Consider the following 21765-nt stretch of genomic DNA (forward strand, 5'->3'; position numbering starts at 1 on the left):
AAATGTTCACAGGAACTTGGTTTGCCAGCTATAATTTCAGACTAAAATGATATTAAAATATTCATGAAGGAACACAAATCATGAATTGTAAAAATGTCTGTTGAACTAGATATGTGGACAAGATGAGCCACTGTACATTTGCGGGAAGCATTTGACTATTGATGCAGTACGGTTCATCTGGTTTTCTGAATCATTTCTCAGTTCTTCAGGGGCTCGGCCCATCACTATCAGCCTTGCAAGAAGAGAATGGTGGTGTACCAGACCGACTAGCAAATATTCCAGATAAGAATATTTTGGTACATTTTAACAGAAACTCTTCCCGGTGTTGACTGACTTAAAAATATTTTTAAAACATGATATGTTATAAACTTCTTCAATATCAAGGGGCAGGATATAATGATTTGTATATTTTATTTTGACTTTACATGCGGTGTTAAAAACCCAAAGTACATATTATTTACACATCCACAATACAAGTTTACAAGATCTCTATACATGTTAAAGTACTCTATAAAACAGTATAGAGCCACTTCACTTGAGGGTTACTTTTTATGCCGTACCGTTAAAAAAGATACAATCTGTGTTTACCTTTGCACAAATGGATAAAGCATTTAAAAATTAAATTAACAGGATAGAGACTACATTTTATGTTAGAAATTTCAACATAAATACTGATAGGAACTCACATTACAAACTACAAGGCAGCACAATGTTACAAAATGTTATCCGGGTTCACATAGAGTTACTGTTCCGCGTTCCGCACGCCGGGATTAATATTGGTCAGGTGAATTCAAACACGTTTGTCGGCGGTGAACTGAGTACTGTTTATCGTTGGTTGGTTTAATTTATTATTAATCTGTAATATTTTAGTTGCAAAGCTGAAGTGTTTCAAGAACAGAAGTTCTAGCTTTTGAGCTTCCAGAGATCTCAGGGAATCACGTTCTTTATAAAACAATATTCTCAAAGGAAAAGAGTAACAGTATCAGTATTCTACATTCTCTATAAAAATGCTCTGGTCTTCTGCACCCCATCCTCCCCCAAGTAATATATATCATCAGCGTTGTCACAAGAAATCAGTTGAACTTATTTGTCTGACTAAGTCAGGAGTATTCCTCTGCCTTGATACTTTCTAGATTAGGTTCAATAAACCATGGTGTGGTGTGCAGCATATTAACTGAAACAGTCGTTGGGTTTGCACATCATCAACTGTAAGAGGCTTTTGCAAAACTACGAATAAATGACTCTATATGATTTCCACAGGTGTCACCTTGCCCGGGAAACCTCATTTGACTTCACATTATCACTGTTTCATCCTTAGGAAAGCAGGAGTGGAATGTTTACCATGGCAAAGGGTGTAATGCTGCTATTTGGGTGGATTGTTTTACGATTAATTGTTCTAGGTTGGTTTTATGAGTTTTTAAAAGTCTTTTCAGGTGCTGGTTGAAAAACATTTACAACTGGCACTCAGTAAATGATGTGCTATACTGAAAACACTTGACATATTTTAGTACTTCTATCATTCTCATGAATAAGGCACAAAATGCACAGATCCAGGTAAACGCACATGTAATATTTACAGTATATTGTCATTACCTGCATGACTTAGGAGAGAATTCTCACAAAACACGACATAGACAACATGATTGCACCACTGTTAGGCTTTCAAAGACTGTTTCTGTTAAGCCAATTACAATTCCTTCCACGTCTCCTTCTTTTGTCTTCTGTCTTATTTCATTTTTTTATCTTGGGGGTAGGAGGAGTTAAAGGAGAAAGTAAACACAATCAAAAGAAAACCTTATTAATGTGTCCAAGGTTAAATAGAGTGATTCAGGCTTGGATTCACAGTGGACAGGTAAATTTTACTACCGAATACTGGTGGATTAATCAAAGATACCTCTTAACATCTCGATCTCCTGAAGCTGGCAAGACTGTAATAGAAGTTTTAATGAATAGCAGCACAAAATTACTTAGAACTTTTACATTCTGGCATTGGGTACCACGTAAGTCAAGTTAATCATTCTGACGGTCAAATCAGCCTCGATTTTCTTTCTTTCTCAAAGCTGAACCCAATGGACTGCTGTAGGAAGAAGTTATGGTCTCTTGTTCAGTCATGCTCAATGTAAACAACTCCATAGCACAAGAAGATGCAAAGGGCACCTAAACAGATCCTAGTGGGTACAGAACACACACGCACGCACCCACGCACACGTGCACACACACACACAACACAGATCATTGGTGGCGTGAAAAAAATGCCACACATGAAAAAAAATGCTACAGTTTGGGTCAAAGACTGAAGTTTTAGCAAATTGTTTGGTAATCTACAAGTTCATTTCTTTGAGACATTACCATTGTTTTTTGACATTTGTGCAAGAGGCAAGGTGAATGCATACATATTAAAATGTTCACATTTAATGGGAAGACCACACATAATGGCAGTCTAAGTTGAACCCATTTTCAAGTATTTGCTCACAGATTATTCTGAGTACTGTATCAGCTCTTTAAACTGGTAAGGTAGCCCCTTGGAGCTACACATCACTTTAGCTTCAAACAAAAGAAATGGAATGACCAGCACCTTCCTTTGTTTCAGACAAGTACACAGAAGCCTTGCTGCAGTAGCTACATGTGGCAAGTTCTGTTGCCAAAGTTAGAAAGAGTTTCTTTGGCCACTTGGTTCTCTTAAAATACAAGCGAGTCTCTTGTCTTAAGGTACCCTTACAACATCATCCTCTCAACAACAAGGACAGGATAAAGCCACATGGGGAATAGCACACTTGAGGCCTAGTAAGTGTATTTGTTCAGTGGTCTGACAGATGTGGTTTGAGGAACAAATGAAGGCTTTGGTGGCACATCAGGTTTTAAAGACGGTGTCCTCTTTAGTCCCGTCCTAGGAAGGGTGCCATTACTGGTGTAGCTGCTCTGTCTGGAGAGAGAAGGCTGCAGATGAACACTCACTGGTGTTCCCTGAATGTAGTCCACCTTCGCCCCTGTTGGGGTGGGCATGTACCCTCCACGGTTCATACTAGGCTGTCTAGATAACAAAACACCATTTGGTGAATTTAAGTTTTTAGGCATAGCGGATATGGAGTGCCTCTGGGAGGAATTTTTGTGATATCCCCGTTGTCTTTCCAGAGAAGTCATTGGGACTCCAGGAGTGGTGGGGACGTCCACTCGCTTGGTTGGGCTATTTCTGGGGAGAGTTGAAGGAGGAGAGTATAGTGATGCCTCCCGGTTAGGGACCTTGGGTGGGACCTCTGACATAGGTCCCATAGGATCCAGCATGAGGGTCTGGTGGGCCATTTGGATATCTCCCATGATGGCTTTGGGGTTACTATTTGGGTCATTTAGATGCTTCAGGAGATCATTGAGGGTGTTTCTGGAATCGACAGAACGCCGGTGATCTCTTTTACTGGATGATTTTGTAAGAGAGTGGTCAATGTTTTGTAGCTTCTTCTCAGCTTTGTGAGCATTGGAGTTTGAGAAAGATGTGTTGTAGTCATGGGTAGCATTAGGAAGAACAATGGCACTGGGGATATGCCCATGACTTAATGGGGAATGTGGTGGAGGACTAGAGGGAAAAAACTGGGGAGTTTCTTTCCTTGAAGCTCCATGGCCGTGAGCCTTGTCTGAGTGGCTCTTCATGGCCTGCAGAGTCTTCTGGTGAAGCACAGGTGTAGACTCAGGTGTGGGGAGAGCAGCCAGCTCAGGAGGTTGGCCTCGATGGTCCATTACCATGGATTTAGTATCTCCATTGGGTGGCAGCTCTTTCCTACTGGTCAGCAGGTTACTATACAATTTGGGAGAATCGATATTCTGCTGATATTCCTTGACCGGGCTGTCAAAGAGACCATTCAGTTTGGCAAAACTGCCACTGGAATCTGTGCACGACTGGGCAGATTCTGCATCTTTATGGATCTTTCTGTTTTTCCGAACAAACATGTCACGATAGCAGTATACTGCCACACCTGCAATGAATGCACCCAAAACAAAAGCGGCAAAGACACAGGTGATGAGGACATTCATGTGGACCATCTGGTTGGACTCTCCAGACTGGACTTCCCATCGTACACCTGCAATAGATGCACAGGAAAAGTCTGAGTGAGGTACTTCTTTGAGACAATATAAGCCAGCACTACCTGAACATGGTCCATATGCTTAGCTTGGAGGGTCAGGTAGACTCTAAAATTCCAGATATAGATTTTTCTTTAATCACAATAGGACCCCCAGAGACATATATGATTGCTGCAAATGCCAGGATAACTCTAATCTTTCATTGATCTGTGTCTGTCTGTCTTCTATTCTCCAATCCCTCTTAAATAGCTGAATATTTGAATAGTCAACTATTTGAAATTTTAAGAGTTTCTATCTGAAAATTAGAGTTAGAAAGTGTATATTTTCTAAATGGCCAACTTTAAACTCATGAAATGCTTTGTCTCATGATTTTTTCCTAATTCATAAATTGGGATTAAAGGACAGCTGCTGGGATTAGGGAAATGTATGAATTGGCATAAATATATATTATGCTAAAATAATTATGCTAATACAATTATGCTATCTTAACTAGAATAAAAACACATAATTTGTTCACAAATTAAAAGCATCTGCTTGGTCACTGTTAGCTACGAATATAGACTTTCATGTTTGCTTTGATTTTTTTATTTTCATTCCATCTTGGGGTGAAGCACTCTTGAATTGCCTCCTATGAAAGAAATCCAGACAGTCTAAGGAAATATACTATGTATTAGTTAAGTAATGTCATCCCATTATCTTGAGATATTTAAGAAATATTTAAATTAGACTAGAAGAAGAGCAAATTAGTTTGTAATTATTGGGATTTTTAATGCAACCACAGACATCTAACAGTCAATCAAAGAAATGTTAGTTTCAGAGGTATCCAAGTCTGTTACATGCTATAAACACAGCTATCCCAGAATAAGGTAAGTCAGAGTGATTTTAAAGATTCTGTTGCTTTAGATTAGTACTAAGGCCTTTGAACATTAGTCGTTTTTAATCAGTGTTTGGGGTTATGGAATTCAGTGGCATCATGAAAGACAAAGAAAGAAAGGTAGAAAGAAATGGTATTACTAAAAAAAAAAACAAAGCAGAAAGAGTGATTATAAAACTGTTTACCATGAAAACATATAAAACCAAAATCAACAGATGTAAACCATAAATGACAATGCTCTGCAATAAAAACTGATTGGAAACCTGATACCATAGTTTCGACAGTGCTAAAGAATAGATTTTTCCAGAGTAACATATCTAATAAGCTAACTCACCAGGTAGCAGTTTTATAACTGCTTCTCTAATGGGCTGAAAATGACAGTTATGGACAAACATGCTGTTATGTTTTATTGCTTGTGGCATTCACACAACTTAGCACCCCACATCTCCTTTCATATTGCACATGGAATTGCAACTCAACAAAAGTCTGTGAAAGCCTCCTAGACAAAACATCTGATATCAGGATATTTGCAGTTAATGAGTTTGGTTTTTCTGGTGAAGAGGATTGACTCTGAGCTAACATCTGTTGCCCATCTTCCTTTTTTTTTTTTCTTTTTTGCTTGAGGAAGATTAGCCCTGAGCTAACATCTGTGCCAATCTTCCTCTGTTTTGTATGTGGGATGCTGCCACAGCATGGCTTGACGAGAGGTGTAGGCCTGCACTTGGAATCCAAATTAGCGGAGCAGGACAGCCGAAGCAGAGTGTGCCAGACTTCACCATCACGCCATGGGGCTGGCCCCTGAGTTTTACTTTTTGATGTTGCTGGGGTGACCCTGGAAATTCTCTGATACTGAGCAGACTCTCAGCTTTTTCAGATAGAAACCAACACAGATTAGATTGTCTGAGTGGCTGTTTCACCAACCCTTTCTTTAACAGGGTTTCTACCACTTCCATCTGTTAAGGAATGCACTCCACATAACCACAGAAAATCGAAGTGACTGCAGCCGGCGGAGGCGGTAACAACAGCAGCAGGTCTGTTTCTGTTCACCTGCGGAGCACCCTAAGTCCATATGCTCCTCAGCGATAGTAGGAATCAGGTTTCCACTCAGTGAGAGATGAATTCCCTGGTGGGCCTTACCCTTTGGGATACCTGATAAAGGATCAGTAAAATCAGAAGTGTTTGGGTCATCTTGAACTACAAATTTCCGGGAGCTCGTCAGTTTAGGTCTCCAGGTATCAATCACTTTAGGTGTAATTTCTGGGATACTTGCCATTGTGGTAACAGAAGATGAAGATACCTCCATGTCTGTGGTGGCAAACAGATTTTTATTAACGTGGGTAGTGTCAGCAGATTTTTCTGACTGGTCTGTTGCATTTTTAAGTCAAGTTTAAGTAAATTTTATGAGAAAGCCTGTTCTAGGATTTCATAAAAACACATCCGAGGAGACTACACCAAATCCCTTTCTCGTGAGGGAAAACTAAAAACTAAAAACTAACAGTAAAGACATATGAAGCAGACTTCAAAATTAAAGATACTCAAAACACTGCTGCCAAAGCCCCCGTGATAATTAATGACACTCGTGGAAAAGGTAATACAAACCCCAAAGATGAAATGCTATTTTCTCATCCTTTTGTGAGACAACATCATTTCGTTTCTTTTTGTGTATATTTTTAAAAGCATTTTCATAGATGGTTGGAAACTGTACATCCTTCCCTGGGGAACCTACAGGGTAACTTGCTGGGAAAACACCTGGGTAAGTCCGTGTGAACACTTGATTTTGGACTTGATCAAGCAGGTTGTCAGGCTTCCTCACGGACCTCCCGTCCGTCAGTAGATTACTGACTGCAGTGAGGGCCCGGCGTCCGTGGTGAAGCACTGAGGCAAGGACGAACCTCGCCCGTGCCTTCCAAAATGCCTGGGGAGTTTCTTCCAGAGAGTTAGCAGCAACTCATGCAAAAGAAATGGCATTTACAAGCTGAATAAAGATGCTCTGATACAGAAGATCTGCCATCCTTTTCTCCCCCCTGAGGAAAGAAACTGCTGGTGAGTTTTAGAAGCAGCAGTAGCTGGCGGGGGGACTAACTTAGCCTCTTAGCTTGTCTATGACTGATTTCCACCAAGGAGATTTTCCCTCAAGATGTAAGCATATGATTTTAGGTTAAAACTCCAGAGACCCCAATTCAGACTGGTGCAACGGTCACAGACGAAGACTCCAAGACAGATACAGACAGAGGGGTATGGAGAGTCATTGAACAACTTAATACATCAGAACCAGCTTCATTCAATGGAAGCCCTTTGTGCACCACTGAGACCACAGCATTCAAAGATTCCCGGGATTACCGCAAACCATTCAAAAAAGATCTCCAAAGTTTATAAATACACATTTTGGGGAAATGTGTATTTGTTGACTAGGTCTTAGGAAAGGTGAGGAGAGAAGGGGAAAATAATGAAATTCTGCCATCCATTAAATATAGATGGCCAGAGGGAACATTCACGATGCACAGGGGTGAGAGAGAAGAAAGCTTGGGTGACGTGCGTGCAGCTGGAATGCAGCCTATGTTAATCCGTTTGATTTTTCTTAAAGGATGTGCCTCGGTCAATGATGGACTGTTAACATGCTACACAGGGGTGAAGTGCTGAGTCAGAAAAAGTCTTTGGGTGCCATCGGTGGGATTATGAGTCGAAGCGGAAAAATGAAGGGCTGCCAAACTGCGCAAAAGGAGGGGAGAAGGGGCTGAAAATGCTGAACTGAAGGAAAGAAAAGGTCGTTAATTCAAAAAAATTAAAAAAAACTAACCAGATGTTGGACCGCCAAATATTTTGTAATCTGGTGTAGTTGAAGTAGGCAAAATTTCTAAAAGAATTAAAGGAACAAGTAATCAGTAAAAAGTAACCAAAAGAAAGCAAAAATTTATGAATTCCAATTAACTAAAAAAGTCCAAAGAAAAGACTATAAATTAAAAGATTAACCTCCTGGTTAGACTACCTTTCTCTAGCTTTCCTACAAAATTGTAAATGGTGAAGGAAAAAACAAAAGTAAGATTCTTCTCTACCGTATCCCCATGACCAAACAGCTCAGCTTTTGCGAAGTTTAAGTTAAATGCTAGGTGGTATGTGTCCTGAGTCATTAAAAGGCTGATTGTAAAATAATGTTCACGTGCAAATGTGGTCAAAAAGAAGTGCCAGGAAGGAAGGGAAGCCTGGGTCTTACCATGGCAGTCCCCTAGATGGGCCGTGTAGCCATATTCTGTGTCCTGTTCATATCCTCCAACGCTGTGGTTATGGAAAGCAAAGAAGTCTTCGGTTAACAGCCTTCATAGGAACACAAGTGACAACCAGAGCAGAATCAAGAACACAGATCGATTAGTAAGAATAGGCAGAGAGAAAAGATGGACATTTCAACCTAGCTGGCTAAAATGAGTATTCTATTAAACATTTGGTAAGTAGAATGTTTAAGAGAGAAGAAAAGAATTGATTTTCCTCTTCATCTGTTTCCCTTAAGTATTATACCAACTACAACCTCCCTTTCCTCTAATATCTCCAGATTTTCTTTCTTTTACTTCTTCCACACCAAAAAAAAAAAAAAAAAAAAAGAAAGAAAAAGAAAGAAAAAAAAAGGAAAAGTAGTGTTGTTGGAAGTTTTCTAAGATTTCTAGCTTTAGAGACCCTGGAGAAGATAGAAGCAGATTTGGAGAAGATCTTGGCGAATGTGACAAAGTATACTTACAGCATCCCTGGGGTCACTCTGCCACAGATGCCCTGGCTTAACCAGCCACAGTACGGGTCCCGAGATGCAATACAAGATCTGCAGAAAACCAAACAGAACGTAACTTGGATTTTCTCGTCATCAAAGATCTTGATGCTGCAAGACCCAGGTAAGTAAAAAAACATCAGCTTACTTTTTACATGATCCATAACGCTCACAGCGACTGAGGGGGATGCGAATAACACAGCTGGAGAATGCCACATATAAAGCATGATGATCTTTATCCAACTGTAATGAGATGACCTTTCTGTCCTCCTCATTCTCAGCATTACACCTATAGCGTGGGATACATTTCAAAGCCATGTGTTTAGTAAGACAAAAGCTACATGAACTGTACAAGGCAAGTGGGGTTTGGTTTTTGCAATTACTGAGAGCTGGGGAGGTCTTAAGGAATATTCTCCGTAGGAAACCAGGCAAGTACATAGTTTGGCAAGTAATAATTATGTGCTGCTTCTTCTACTGCTCTGCATGGTTGGTTAAACTTCAGGTTGGACAAAGGGTTTTTTTAAGGTTATTTTCCTGTTCTCATGGTTGAAGGGAATTGCATTCATGAAGACCATGTTAGACTATAGGGAAGAAAAAGGATGTTTTAATGCATTTAAATCTTCCTGTGCTAGATGTTTCCGCATCTCTCCTTAGTTGCTTTGCTCCATTTCTCTTGCCTATTTCTCATTTGTTTCAATAGTCCAGAAAATCTTTTATATCAGTGGTTAGAAGAATTGTATTCTGTTTGTGTGTATGCGTGTGTGCTTGCAACCAACTGTCAGATGCACCTGCAAGGTAAGAAGGGTGGTGCTAAAATGTTCTCATTTTCCACAGGTAAAAACCAAAGGCTGAATTATTTTTAAACTTACCAAATGCCCACCCTCCAAACCTAGTGGACTCAGGAAAACAACAAACCCAGGATGTATTTTGGTGAGCAAAAAAAAAACCAACCCAAAAGACTAATATGCCAAACCATTGCTAATTTACAAGGCTGGAAGGAAATGACTAGACGAAACACACGCCGGAAATTTCTGAGCAGTGCTGAGGAGTGTGCTCATAAAATATACCTACTTTGCATGGTTGTATGCTTCAATCTCTTCCAGTAACACGCTGTCATTCAAAGAGAAAGGACTGGTCTTTGCCAAAACTTTAAGTACCACGCCAGCTTCTGAGCCAACAAAGATGACTGTGTAGTTCTGGTAGGGTCCAGCAGAATGGTCGACAGCGATGGCCGTCAGTCTGTACCTGCCAGAGGAGGTGGGCCAGGTCAGAAGGGGAGGCCAACGGGAAGAGAGGTTGCTGAATGGGAGTGGGTGCTGTTTCTGCACACTTACCTGATCCGAGTCTTTGTGAACCAGGGCTCGTCGGCAATGGGTGGGACGGCGGAGTCCATCAGGGGGTGGGACTTGATGAAGGACAGGGTTTCATCCGGGAAATCGATGGAGGTTTTATATGCTTCAGCGAGGCCATGCTTTGCACAACACCCAGGCCTGAAAGGAAAGGTGGTTTTTTCCCCTTATAAATTCTATCTAAGGAATAAATGTCCATTCTGAAAGAAGAGGTCAAGAGAGAAAGGAGTGAGCAAAACCCGGGGGAGCAATGCTATTTCCCTGGATCCTGTGGGCTCTCCCCACTCCCACTCACAGGCTTATGTTTACTGACTTCCTGTCTGCAGCGGTGCACAGGCCCCTCCTGGCATGGGAAGCTGGCCCAGCTGCTAGCTGAGGATGCTGCTCCAGTGACCACAGGGTTTTGTTAAAGACAAAAACCCTTTTTGTCTCATTTCTTTACCTTGGCTTTGGTACTTTGTCTTCAGGGACTGCCGTCCACACAGAATCCGGAGTTTTCTGTTCTTTAAACCGTCCTTTGAATACTTTTTCAATGTCATCCATGCTAAATGCACAGACTGCAGAACCAGGAATGCTGAAAAAGGGGAAAACCATCAGGAAAATCAACAGGCGACTATGGGCCACTCTCGGTTCCCACAAGCTGGCACAGAGCATCTTTGGAAGGGCCGGGGATCTGTTCTCACCTGTTGAGCTGGGTGGTGAACACCCCCACCACAGTGGGGATGCCATTGATTTGTATTATGTCTGTAATGGACTGCAGGACATCAAAGTAGAAAAACGAATCTCCGGGGACAGAACAGTTAAGTCGAGCCTTCAGAAATGAAGTCCAGTGTTTCTCCAGGACCCGCTGGGAGCCACCCATGTCATTTTTACATATGCGGGCCACACGGGAATATACAGCCTGCCCAAGGGACAAAGCAAATCACAAAGCTCAAACTAGGGTTATGAGCATGGAGGAGGAATGGAAAGCGAAAGCTGCTATTTAAGGGAGGGACAGAAATTGCTAAGGATAGATCTGGTTCAAAAGAATCTAGCGGCCTTCTCTCTAGAGGTAAGAACGTAAACTAGATTTACCTGTGAGGAAAAAGGGTCATTTGCCTGTTCTGCCAAACAAGCGCCCCAAGAAGTGAGCTATCAAGCTGCCTGGCTGAATGGAAACCATTCCTGCCCTTTATCTTCCCACTTTGCTTCTCATATGGTTAATGAAATCTGCCATCCTCAAACTTGGCATAGAAGGGTAGCAATACTTTAAAATTATGTGGGCTTTTACTCAACATTGAACAGGGACCCACACTTGCCATCTTGCCTTTTGATGCTGAGAAAGAAAAAACTATCAATAGATTTCTAAAGAGTTAAAGAAGCATCCATAGCTCAAGGGTGCCTGGAGAGCACTCTCTGCAGTGACAGAAAAAGATGAAACTTCCCAAGGCCCAAGGCTGCCGTTCCCACTCCGGCCATTGTTCAGGTGTTTTCCAGCAATTATTCTCATGATGAGCAACTCACCTCTCTGCACTTGGCCCTAAATGCATCGAGTGCCAGAAACCATGTAAAGACCATAACTGTCAAATTCCCTAGGCTCAATTCCATGCAGTACAAGTCCACAATACAAGTCAAGCGCATGTACTTGCCTTGCCCAAATTATTGTGCTCTACAGCAATTTCTCGAAAGAAGAAATAGACATAGTTTCCATATTCTATGGCATGAAGAAAGTGTGGCTCTGAAAGAAAAATGAAAAACAAACTGGTTCCCAAAGGATAATTCAAATTAGCATAAGACCTCAACAACTAGGCATGACTGACAGACGTGGCACAGCTACATCCAGCCAATGAGAACTCTGATATGAGTTTGAGGAGTCCCAATATGGGTATGTTGAAGCTTCAGGGAACCCAGAGTCTTTAATGTCAGCTAATGGACTGTAAAAAGCCTACAGGGAACTGAACTACAGCAAAGGTCTTTGTTTCAACAGATTTATTCATTAACCTATTTAACTAGGGAAGAAAACCTCTTAATGTTGAGAATAAAAAATCTTGATTTCTAGACTCCAAAGAACAAAACGACTCTGCAGATATGAACTAATTGATTTTCACTGTTAACTTTCCAGGATGGGTAGATGGGAGTGAGCAAGGACTATGATGTGCACTTAGAGTTAAGCAAATTTGCACACAGACATGGGCTCTCTGTTTTTGAGGCCACCTAGGATAAAATCCTGGATGGATCTACTTTCCTGACATGGCTACTGGTCTCTTCATTCCCCATCAGTGCTCCTGTTCACAACCAAAGCAGCTTGTACTTGCTCTAAATAAACAATATAAGGTCATGCTCTGAACCTCCTGAGGCCCATGGCTCCTGTTCGTACTAGGCCATCCCACGACCCTTGGCAATCCCACAACACAGCTCTTCAATGGTACCTTTTATCCATTTGGAATCATATTTTATTGTACGAAGGGCAGATCCATCGCCCATGCTTCGATAAATAACAGCATCACTGGCCAGGAAGTCAGCCACTGTGGCAGAATACAGCTTCCCATCTGAAACCGAAGTTATAATTTGGGTAAAATAATGGTAATTATCCTGTAGTGTGTTCTCCTGTACAGTGTGTTATATCCTCTGGAGTGCTTTCATCTATGTTATCACTAAATATACAAATAAATCTAAACCTGATACTCATAATCAATCTATGACAGGTTGGCCCATGGTATTACCTAATTTTACAGATGAGGGAGCTAAGCATCAAAAAGTGAAGCAACTTAATCAGGGTCACTGGCATAGTTAATAACAGAGCCAAGTGTCAGAATACTTATGCTCATTTTCAATTCCTCTTTTTTGGAAATTTGTTCATAGCTTTCAGTCTTTGAAATACCTATATCAAGGTTGCTATCCTAGTTATGAGCTTTTTTTCCTTCTTTTAATTTCCTTCTGCACCTTCAATGTCATTAATCACTTATATTCATTACACCAAAGGAGCTTACCAGCAAAAAGGGCAACATTGGTTTGTCTGGCATCAAATGGGCATCTTGCCAGGCCACTAATTTCTTCCCCATCATACTCTAAGGTATTCAACTACAAAAGAAAAATAAATAGCTGGTGTCACATCTGTTCAATGTACCTGTTTGAAGGCAATACTGCTTTATTTGTACTGAAATTCTATTTGAAGAATTCTGTCTTTATTCTTCCATAGCATTAGATATAAAACAAATTACTGGGTTATAGTGGAAAAGATTCAGCTGTAACAACATACTAGTGAAGGAAGAAAAGTTGATTTAAAAAAGCGCACATCACATGAAATATACTTACCCTATAGTATCTACACATGGGATTAAACGCATTGGTACCACAAACAAAAACCATCTCATCGTTTCTCGGAACAAATACTTTAATAAAGTTGTGGCATTCATCCTAAAGAAAGTAATAATCACATTAATATTAGACATCCCATATGCTGGCACTGTGGGATCAAGCCCACATAAAGACTACATCTAGCAGGCACTTGACTGTTCCACTTACTTTATGCTTGCCTTTCATGGCACAGTTTTCTCGATCCTGTTGTCTTGATCGCCATGTCAGTTTCTGTATTAATCAAGCAAAACCAAAGTTCCATTTTTAACTGTGAAACTTTTTGGAGTGGAGGGGGAAAATTATTCAAGTTCTGAAGGAATGCAAATAACTTTGCCAACTACACTTGCTCACCTTGCTTGGTATGACTTCTGTTTTGGGGATTTCATTTAAATTTACTGTATAAACTTGATCCCTGTTGGAAACAAGGCAGTAAGTCATATTATGTGAATGCATAAAAATGTTAAGCTGCTTCTTATTTTATTTTTACAGATTTGCCTTTATTGTGTTTTGGAGATCATTTGGATTTTCTCTGTCTCCAACAAAGTCAACAAAGAGTACTTTTTCATTAGTGAGATGCCTTTATGTATCACGGTGGTTAGGGAGAAAGAAAGCTCTTCTCTTCAGGCGTGGGTCAAACTGCTACTTGGTATTAGCACAGACATACTTCTAATATTTGCTTGAATAATTCCAAGTTAAAAAAGAAAGATTTTTTTTTTTCCCCTGCTGTTTTAGGAACAAAGAATGGTGTATGATTTCTTGATGGCAGTAATAAAATAGCACCGCTGAAGGCTTTAGCTCGGTGTTTCGTTCCTGGTACACAACACTGACTCTTCTCGGTGAATATTTTTGGCTACTTGCAATTTTTGATCACAATCGCATATTAGTTTTTCATGAACTAGACACATTAATGCAAGCACCCCAGAGAAGCGAATTTTAATCTAATAAACCAACGAGAGGAAAATTACCTGCCAGCAATATAAAGTGTGTCTCGAATTTTCAACATCAGCTGAAAGTCCAGCCTGTGCTGTGACTCATTGCCTGAAGGGCGTCCTCTAAAAACCGGATATTGCCTTGAATCTGCAAGTAAAAATGGGCTAAACCATCAGTCAGGATTATGGAGCTGAAGAATCAATATACAGCATTGATTAGCTGTATATACTAGTTGTAGAGGGGTTTTAACTAAATTCCTCTTTTAAGGTCTTGAATATATATGAATAAAAGATGGTGAATGTCAGCAAATGGTCTTTTTCTTTTAACTGAAAATATATAAACTATACATGAGTTGCTTTAGAAAAGCACCCCACAAACCTGTCCCATTTTCTCCAAACACTAGAAATGATTATGGGTAAATTAATATGCAAAACATTTTTAAGACATAGAAAACTAACTCTCTTTCTTTCTAAAAATGAATACACTTTTAAATCAAAACCAGAAAGGCTTCCTTCTTAGAAAAGGAGAATGTTCTTTAGATTACTTACAGTGATAGTCAACAGTATTAAGGGGTTCATCGTCTTCGGGGAAGCTGACTGCCCTCAACTGGGAAATCATCAGGAGCAGCATGTAGGCACAAAGCAGGAAGAACCTCATGGTGGGCTAAGATGAAGTCAGAGCAGCCCGTTCTCAGAAATCCCGCTTAGCTACCTGGGAAAACAGAAGCAGTGGGGAAAGATCTCTGTACTGTGACGAAACTTTTCTCATTTGCAATCAGCTCAATTTTCACCACTAGCTCTTCCCAACGTCCCCTTCCCACCAGGAACCCTGGCAGTAATGCAGGAGGGATCTCTGAAAACACAGGTGAAGATGGCAGCGTGCCAGGCCTGATTATAGCATCCCGTGAGCATTTTGAAGTTTTAGGCAAATCTGCAAGAGTTATTGAGGTAACTGTGTATGTCATCACAGCAAAATCACCAGAACACAAACAGAAATGCTGGCTGCTAACTTGGCAAGAAGATGGGCAAAGTGGGGATTTGAATTTTAATTAAACTCCAATCTGCTTCCCCTCCCCCAGACCTGAAATATATCCAGTATAACTTGTCTCTGCCCTCCACAAAATGCCAAGCTGCCTTGCAAATATGCAGGGAGCTGATGGTCCTGTCGCCCTCATCATATCTTTGCTTAGGGCATTGGCAAATTCCCAGCATTTCTCAAGCCTTAGCCCTAAATTCTTAAGTAGAACAGTTCTATAAGCTTACTAAGACCAAGATGGAAGCAATGACATAAATGACCTTGAATCAGGGTGAAAAGGCATTAAAGAAAATGAAATGACTTCATGATCAATCAATCAAGCAAAGCAAGGCACGGATGAAGTGGCACAGCTGACACCAGACCACTGAGGAAGTCTACGTTTTTACATAAAACCGTCTGGACACAAACCAATACCCTACGTATGCCTGTCCTCTTTGCTTTATTGAATTTTAGAGCCATAGGGGGCTTTAGGGACAATCTAGTCCAACCCGCTCATTTTCCAGATGAGAAAACTAAGGGCTGGAAAAATTAAGGGACTCAATGAATTTCATGGAGCTATTTAGGGCACGATCAGAGTCCAGACCCAAATTGCCTGAGTCCCCATCCAGGCTCTTTTCATCAAATTAGGTGATTTTTTTTTCCTGCAAAAATATAGCATTACAAAAAATCTTTTTGGGGTAATAGATATATTCATTATCTTTATTGAAGTGATGTTTCACAGGTGTATGTGTTTGTTAAATTTTATCAAATTGTATATTTATATATGTGCAGTATATTGTATGTCAATATCTCAACAAAGCTTATGGCATTAATTGTATAATGTTAACTGTCAAAAAATCTTAAAAATCTTTAAACGTTATTCATTTATTTAAAAAATAAATTAGGGTCTTACTGGGCCAATGGGATGGTTACTTTTGTAAAACTGTAAATGCTCCACTTTGCAACAATACCAACCCCTTCCTCGACCAAAACTGTCACTTACAGCTACTGTACTGAATAGTAAAACATAAAGCCTTATTCTCAGTCTCATATATCTAAGAATTTTAGGGAGATGATGATAATCACTTCAAATTCTGGGGGAGTCCAACTACTCAGCCAGGTACTTACTACGCCTTTTTTATCTTCTTAATGTCAAATGCACAGACACACATGTACGCTATGCAATGCCCCAATATTTCTCTTTCTAACTAAAGTAGAAGCCAAGCATATGTGAGTTTTAGAATTCTAGTTTTGCAAAAACAGAGAATAATATTGCAATACAATTTTTCTTAAAGGATGGTTAATGCAGCAGTAAGTTAGAGGGATCTGGGGCAGCACCATTTTGGAGTTGAAAGAGAGTGGACTTTGCCTGCAGTCTGACTTGGGCTTGGATGGAACGCCATTACTAGCTGACTGACCCGGGAAAGGTTCTTTAATCTCTCTATTAGTTTCTTTATCTACAATATGTGGATAATACCACCCTCTCCACAGGGTGAAGAAGAATTAAATGCCTGGTACATGCAGCGTCCAAGCAAAGGTAGTCCTCCTCACCCATTTCCTATTGGATACCACGCATATGACCAAGTTGACCTTAAGAGTGAGCAGAGTCTGGGAAAAAGATGTCCGGAAATATTAAAGCTATTTGGCCCATATTTTTTCACAAATGGATGGCTGGTTTACTAAAATAATACTAAAGAATTATTTTTAGAATAAATTTCACAACTTGAACCTAATTATCAAAGCTGAAAAAGAAAGTAAAAAGCAATCACCAATAATCCCACCATCCCAACCCAACAACCATGATGATTTGGTTCTCGTCTTCTTGCCACATACACATATCTTCAATCATGACAAGATGACATCTTTCAATCTACCACTTCTTCTGAAGCAGTGTCTTCTTGTCTTGCTTTTCCACATACAAAGTTTTGTCATATATGAAGACCCTCGAAAGACCAAGTAGTATAAAAGTACGAAATGTTGCCCTAAGAACTAAACTCTGTCATGTTATCAATCCCAAACTTCATTCATCCTCTGGATGGAAAGTCACTGGATGTTTCTGCTGGGTATCAGGAGGAAAAAAACAGAAACACTAATCAATCCCGAAGAAACTTAGAAATATCTGCATGAAAACAAGAAGATAGTTCTGTGAATCTTCTTCCACCAGGACAGGTAACCGAATGGTTCATGTTATGTGGGCCGAGCCTCAATGCCCCAGACAGCAGGGTAGGGAGGGGCCCTCACCAGGAAGAGTGTCTCTCACAGCTGTGATTCCAGCATTGAGCCCGAGGATGGAATTGCTGCTGACTCACTGGCAAGCACCAAGCTGCCGGCTGAGCCATCATTTCCTATAACTCATTCATCTGACACTGCAGAAAGCAATTTCTCCCCATACCCCATCCTCACCCATCTCATCCTCCAAAAATAAAGCCCCACAACTAATTGCTTCCTCTCCCCACATAAAGCTTTATTAAAAAAAATACTTTCAGATTTGCCATAGAAATTATAAATGGAAGTATTTAATGTGAAATATATATCAAAGTAAGGCTGAGTAGTGGAAGGAAAGATCTGGAAATACCTGAGAGAAATGTTCCAGAAAGGAGAGTTATTTGCACGTAAACCCCTCAGACTATTCAGCTCTTATCGTAGTCAGGGAAGCATCTGAGGATTCCAGGACTCAGTAACATCATGAGACTAGCTGTGAGGGCAAGTCAAGACACAGGACAAATGTTGGAAAAGAACATAGACCTTGAGGTTAGAAAAATCTGAGTTCAAACTCACTTGTGCTATTTAGTTCTTGGTTCTGGGACCTTGTGCAAGTTGACTTAACGTCTTTAAGTCTCAGTTTCCTCATGTGTAAAATAGGAATAATTACCTCTACCATCTCACAGGCTCTGCTGAGGATTAAATGAGATGATCTATACAAAACATCTAATACAGGATGTGGTCCATAAGTCTGCAGTAAATTTTAGTGAATGTTGTTATGATTATTATTGTTGCATCTTATTTGGCAAAAATTAAAAAAAAATAATGGAAAGAAATGTTTACTCTTTCATTTTGTATAACTGTCTGCAGAACTATTTATGTATGCCATCATGACCATGGTAGGGGTTTTCTTACAGGATTAAGGTACAGCTTTATAGACATAGAAGCCTTCAAGGAAGAGGAGAGGACCACCTTTCTCATGTGTAAGCTTACAGTGAAGAACACACCTACATGAGAGTATTCCTTTAAGCCAGAGAAGAGAGGTACCTGAGTAAGTATATATTTTTTTTATTTTTTGAGGAAGATTAGCCCTGAGCTAACATCTGCCACCAATCCTCCTCTTTTTGCTCAGGAAAATTGGCCCCGAGCTAACACCTGCACCCACCTTCCTCTACTTTATGTGTGGGATGCCTGTGACAGCATAGCTTGATAAGCAGTGTGTAGGTCCACAGCCGGGATCCAAACCGGCAAACCCCAGGCCACTGAAGTGGAACGTGTGAACTTAACCGCTGTGCCACTGGGCTGGCCCCCCTGAGTAAGTATATTTCGTCATTTTTTGGTATTATATATGGGCTTCTCCCATACTTTCATGAAGTTAAAACCTAGATATAATGAGGAAAGCTCTTAAAAGGCATTCAGAGCTGCCAAGACAGCCAGGGCTTGAGTGGAAAGATCCTTGAGAGATGGGAGGTGCAAAGAAATGATCCACACACTCAGCACTTGATTTCATATTATGGGATTTGCTAATTCTTAAGCTATATGAAGATGAGAGTGTAGCTATAAAGAAAAGCCAAATTTGTGGCAGTCTCAAGTTTAGAAACCACTGAGAAGGAGGAGTCCTAGTAAATACCTAAAGCCTCTCTCGTTTGGAACTCTGAAGATCTAGTCCCTAAGGAGAGGAGGCAAACACAAGGTAGGCCAAACCTTCCAAAAACTCTAAGCTGATCCCCAATAAGCTAAGCCCTGGATGGGATGGATGTAATCTCCTCCTACCCTAGCTACTCGCAGAAAAGATAAGGTAGATCTTCTCTAGAGGAAAATAACATCATCCAGAGACTACAATTTTTACACAAAATGCTATCATTCAAACAGCAATTATTAGACATTCCAAGAGCTAAGACTAAGAGGGAAAAAAAGACAATAGAAATAGGCCCCTAGGTAATTCAGATGTTAGAGTTATCAGACATAGATTTTAAAAGTAACTGTTTATTTTGTACAAGAAGAAAGACGACAAGATGGAGAATTTTACCAAAGAACTGGAATCTGCTAAAAAAGAATTAAACGGAAATTCTACAACTAAAAAGCACAATAACTAAAGCTTCTTAATAGATGTGTTTAGCAACGTATTTCTTGTAGCTGAAGAGAGGATTAGTCAACTAGAAGATTTGTTAATAGAAAATATCAGACAGAAATATGAAGAAAAATAGGTTGGAAAAACAGATAAGAGAGTAAGAGATGCATAGGATCTTGTGAAAAGATCTAACATATTGGAGTCCCTGAGATTAAAGAGAGGGATAAATGGACAGAAGCAATATTTGACAAGCTAATGGCTGTGTTCCTTTTCAAAACTGACAAAAGTCTATAAGTAACACATTCAAGAAACTCTAAGAACTTCTAAATACAAAGAGAAATACACATAAACACATCATAGTCAAGATGCTGAACACAAAGACAAAAGAAAAATGTTAAAAGCTAAAAGATATATTACCTTCAAAGAACCATGAACACTACTGACTACTGACTTATTAAACAAAACAGTGGAATCCAGTAGGCCATAGAATGACATTTTTAAAGTGCTGAAGGAAAATAAATTTCCAGCCTAGAATTCTATTACGAGCGAATATATTCTTCAAAAATGAAGGCAAAATAAAGACATTTAGACAAACAAAAATTGATAGATTAGTTGTTAGCAGACCCAAACTAAAAGAAATACTAAAAGGAGTTCATTAAGCAGGAAAATTTATAGGGTTGGTTAATACAAGTTCTCGTTATGGTTATAGCACAGTGACCACATTTGAAATGAATGAATCCCATCTAGAGAAATTGGCATAGAGTCTTTGTCTCCCTGAAAGCTATATTAGTTCAAAGGAAATGAGAATTCATAAATGGAGTAGGCCTACTTGATCTCTAGCCCAAAGAAACCAGAAAGATACCATGCTGATTTTAAAGCTCTCCCCTGCTTCCCTTTTGGTGATACCACTTCTCAAGGAGGAGCTGTTTAGACTCATATACTCCATCTGCCTCGGGATCTGAAAGCGGAGTTGGTCCTCCCAGTTTTCCAATGATTCTTCCAGACCTTGGGCCTCCACGTTCTTACAAAAAAATCTTTGCTTACTTGAGATTCTGCTCCTCTTCTTCTCTTTTAGCTGATGACTTCCCAGTCACTTTCTCTAAGAAAGACATTTCAAAGACTGTAGTAGTCTCAGTCCATGGTTCCACTCTGGGACAACTATAGCTTCTTCACCTCAAAAATCATAAAGTCAAGCATTGCATGCATTGGTCCCAATCTCCTGTCCTTCCAGCCTGCTTCTCTGACTACTTTTCATCATGACTGCTCTTCCTTCTCATCAGGACCTTCAGTCTTACTAACTGCTCTCATTTCTTCTAATCCATTAGCCTTCCCCAATCTTGACGTATCACATTATCCATCTTACACGTTAATAGTCAATAGCCAATCATTCCATTAACACTCTTGCCAGTACTCTAGATTCCCTCATCCTTTGTCTCTGTGTATGACTTTCTCGCAAAGTTCTTACCTTGGATGAACTCAGTCATTCATCTCCTGCACCTGCCCCAGAGAAGCCGAGCACTAGTAAGGACAACCACATTCTGGGGCAATTTGGTAGTAACATCACAGCATTCTTGATCACCAACTGCAACTACCACTATAAAATTCCACGGGGATCCTATGCTTCTCTACGAGATTTGCCCACTCCCAAAATCAGTAAGTTTAAACTTTCCCCATTCTCCTCAAGGCCCTCATCTGTTCTCTCGTCTCACTCTACTCCATTCTTCCCTCCTGCCCCCCAGCTACCTCACCTAGAAAATAAAAGCCATAAGATAGGAAATTCCTCAATCCTTCCTCCTTCCCATTACCAAATGCATCAACTTATCTGCATCTTCATCTAGTTTGTCCTCATTCTCTCCTGTTTTAAGGGAACATTTCACTCCCCAACTCCTCTCCACATGCTTTAAATCCAACCCCTTCTGTCTTTCTTGGAAGAAAAAAAAACACACATTCTGTTTTTCTCTCTTTGGATATTCTATAACTTTGTATTGATTAAATACTATCCATCAGCACTAAATTTGTCCAAGCCTCTCTCATCTCAAAAAAAGCAAAAAAAAAGGTAAAAAACCTCCTCCTCTGACCCCAGATCCTCCTCCAGGCATCAGCTGTCTCTTTCCTTCCATTCCCAGACATTGAAAAAACGGTTTTATTCTCACTGTTGTCATGTGCT

General features: G+C 40.2%; 1 protein-coding gene across 47 annotated transcripts in view; it reads right to left on the minus strand.

Moving 5' to 3' along the window:
- Window positions 1-394: 394 nt before the first annotated feature.
- Window positions 395-21765, minus strand: part of SEMA6D (semaphorin 6D) — a 570904-nt gene continuing 549533 nt past the window's right edge. For 6 of the 47 annotated variants that reach the window (XM_070624628.1, XM_070624630.1, XM_008513803.2 and 3 more), the window contains 18 exons: window positions 14860-15022; window positions 14347-14458; window positions 13733-13793; window positions 13550-13612; window positions 13340-13441; window positions 13015-13105; window positions 12454-12573; window positions 11674-11762; window positions 10729-10946; window positions 10488-10619; window positions 10031-10186; window positions 9768-9941; window positions 8845-8985; window positions 8673-8750; window positions 8157-8257; window positions 7743-7799; window positions 6083-6250; window positions 395-4070 (listed from right to left, as the gene is read on the minus strand). In XM_070624628.1, coding sequence (XP_070480729.1) covers window positions 2782-4070; window positions 6083-6250; window positions 7743-7799; window positions 8157-8257; window positions 8673-8750; window positions 8845-8985; window positions 9768-9941; window positions 10031-10186; window positions 10488-10619; window positions 10729-10946; window positions 11674-11762; window positions 12454-12573; window positions 13015-13105; window positions 13340-13441; window positions 13550-13612; window positions 13733-13793; window positions 14347-14458; window positions 14860-14968 — 3261 coding nt within the window. In that variant the 5' untranslated portion in view covers window positions 14969-15022 and the 3' untranslated portion in view covers window positions 395-2781. The remainder of the gene's footprint in view (window positions 4071-6082; window positions 6251-7742; window positions 7800-8156; window positions 8258-8672; window positions 8751-8844; window positions 8986-9767; window positions 9942-10030; window positions 10187-10487; window positions 10620-10728; window positions 10947-11673; window positions 11763-12453; window positions 12574-13014; window positions 13106-13339; window positions 13442-13549; window positions 13613-13732; window positions 13794-14346; window positions 14459-14859; window positions 15023-21765) is intronic. The other 41 variants (XM_070624706.1, XM_070624685.1, XM_070624696.1 and 38 more) reach the window with 11 other exon arrangements.

Source organism: Equus przewalskii, chromosome 1, assembly GCF_037783145.1.
Source record: "Equus przewalskii isolate Varuska chromosome 1, EquPr2, whole genome shotgun sequence".
Lineage (NCBI taxonomy): Eukaryota > Metazoa > Chordata > Mammalia > Perissodactyla > Equidae > Equus > Equus przewalskii.